This window comes from Galeopterus variegatus, unplaced genomic scaffold (genome assembly GCF_000696425.1).
Source record: "Galeopterus variegatus unplaced genomic scaffold, G_variegatus-3.0.2 Scaffold17590, whole genome shotgun sequence".
Classification (NCBI taxonomy): Eukaryota; Metazoa; Chordata; class Mammalia; order Dermoptera; family Cynocephalidae; genus Galeopterus; species Galeopterus variegatus.
In genome coordinates this window covers 14,768-16,977 of record NW_007743701.1, presented here as the reverse complement: position 1 = coordinate 16,977, position 2,210 = coordinate 14,768, and the positions used below count along the sequence as shown (strand labels likewise).

Below are 2,210 nucleotides of genomic sequence, written 5' to 3'. Positions count from 1 at the left end.
GCTCTTGAATTCTTTCCTGTGGCGGAGTCAAGAACCTGGTAAGAGGACAGGGTGGGTTGAGACCTGCTATCGGGCTCCCCAGACCCTTCCTCCGGCATCACCATGGCAGCTGGAACCAGCAAACCCAGAAAAAAAGCCAGTGAAACCCCGCGGGGGACCTTGGGGACAAGCGCTCCTAACTGTGCTTCTTGCAATGCCTAGAAAGCCACGCCACCAAGCCTGCTTTGCTTTGTTTTTTCTTCTCACTCTTGTTTTGTTACCCAGGGGGACCCATTGCTCACAGGTAGAAAATGACGTTGTCCTTATTTTGCGATTTATGGCAACTATCTTTTTTCTGAGGACACCCCTTCCCTCCCGCCCTGCCTCTGAGTTGAAGCTGGGACACAGTGCCTGCTTTTTGTGGTGGTAACTCAAGCATCTTTTGGATGAATTTTAGTTCCACCGTCCTCTGATTTTCTCATCATGCATTGGTGGTAACCAGGCCCCGGGCATCAGGACTCAGTGGTGCTTGTCATCCGCTCGACCCTGAGCCCCGACAGGCTCTGACTATGATCACCAGCACCTTGGCACACAGAATAACAGTCTGGAAACTGAAACAAAAACTGCCCATTTCATAAGCAACCACGTCCAAAAGGTTTATTCCTGTATCACAAACGAACCCTGCTGACCAAACTCCCGAGTTACTGTTCATAAGCTGCTATTAAGTCACCCACATAAATACGTGTAATAAATACAAAAACAGAAAGCACTTTTTTTGAGTCTTTGGTATATAGAGCTTTATCCTCTTCTTATTTCCCCCTCCTTCCCTGTGTCCTAAGAAGATTTCCCCCGTTCACATTATTTCCTTGGATACAAAAATAGAAGTAAACTGTGTGCCGGACCCCTGCATCAATCAAGTCTCTCAGGGGCCCAGCAGCCCTGAAGTGGCCCTCAGGGAGCAACAGGCCCTGGGGACTCACACATAGTCATTCAGTCTGTACCCGCTGTGCGAGGCTGAGGTCACCGAGGGGGCCCGGTTGTCCTTGTAAGCAGCCGGCGGCTGGTAGGCAGGCGCGGCAGGTGCGGTGGCCGCAGTGGCCGTGGCACCCCTGGGCTGGGCCGGGTAGGGCCTGTAGGGTGCGTCATCCTGGCAGGACAGGCAGAGCAGCGTGCCACCAATGAGCGAGAGGGACGAGGAGATGAAGCCCAGGTACAGGGCCTGGCCGATCTCGAACTTCATGCCGCTGGGCAGCAGTGGGTTGTAGAAGTTTGCCACCACGTCGTTGGTGGTCCAGGACACAGCCACCATGCAGAGGAGGCCGGCCAGGATGAAGAGGGCGCCCCCAAGGATGGCAAAGGTGGTCTTGGCAGGTGTGCCCTTGGCGCACCGTGTGCACTTCATGCCGATGACAGCGCAGGCGCAGGCGATGCCCGAGAGCAGGCAGGAGATGACCATGAGCGCCCGGGCAGCCTGCAGGTCACGTGGCAGTGCCAGCAGGGACCGGTAGATCTGGCACTGGTAGATGCCGGTGCTGTGCCACACGCACTCCATCCAGAGCCCCTTCAGGTAGGACACGGCCGTCAGGATGTTGGTGCCCACGTGCGCCGTCCTGCGCCAGTGCGGCAGGACGGTGGTGATCAGCGTGCCCACCAGGCCCAGGAAGCTGAGCAGGAAGCCCAGGAGCTGCACGGCCATGCTGGCCATGGCCACGCCACCGGCCTAGCCCTGCCGGGCACGACCCTGGTCCCTTGGAGTGGCGCCGCTCCTCAGGCACCTGCAGGAGCCCTAATAAAGCCGAGGGAGGCGAGAGCAGGGAGAGAAAGGAAACAGGTTAAATATTATCTTGATGCATTTATTTCTGTCACCGAAACTGGATTTTTCATAGGCAGTTGGTGTGACAATTAACATACTTAAAAAATAGTTTCTGAGAATTCACTGGGTGGGAGAATAAGCTGCTCTCCCTGGAAGGCCAGAGCTGGGGGGTGACAGCAGGAATCTGGGCAGCCTGCATGTCCCACGGACCCCGGGGAAGGGCGCTGCAGAGCCCCCATCTCTGGTTTCTCCCGGCACTTCCCAGCCTCGCGTGGGGCGTCCTCCCTCACATGCACCCTCAGACACCCCTGCATTTGGATCTCACCTCCTTCTGTTCGCTCAAATCAATAATAGCAGTCGTTGAATCGACAAATGCCGTTCGTGCCCGCATGGACTGCTAAGTGTTAAGGTGTGTGCC

At 56.2% G+C, this 2,210-nt stretch overlaps 1 protein-coding gene across 1 annotated transcript; it reads right to left on the bottom strand.

Moving 5' to 3' along the window:
• Positions 1-614: 614 nt before the first annotated feature.
• Positions 615-1,684, bottom strand: LOC103582724 (claudin-14). The gene has a single exon (XM_008564245.1). It carries the CDS (start codon positions 1,682-1,684, stop codon positions 956-958), a length of 729 nt encoding a protein of 242 aa, XP_008562467.1. The 3' UTR covers positions 615-955.
• Between the last annotated feature and the right edge of the window lie 526 nt (positions 1,685-2,210).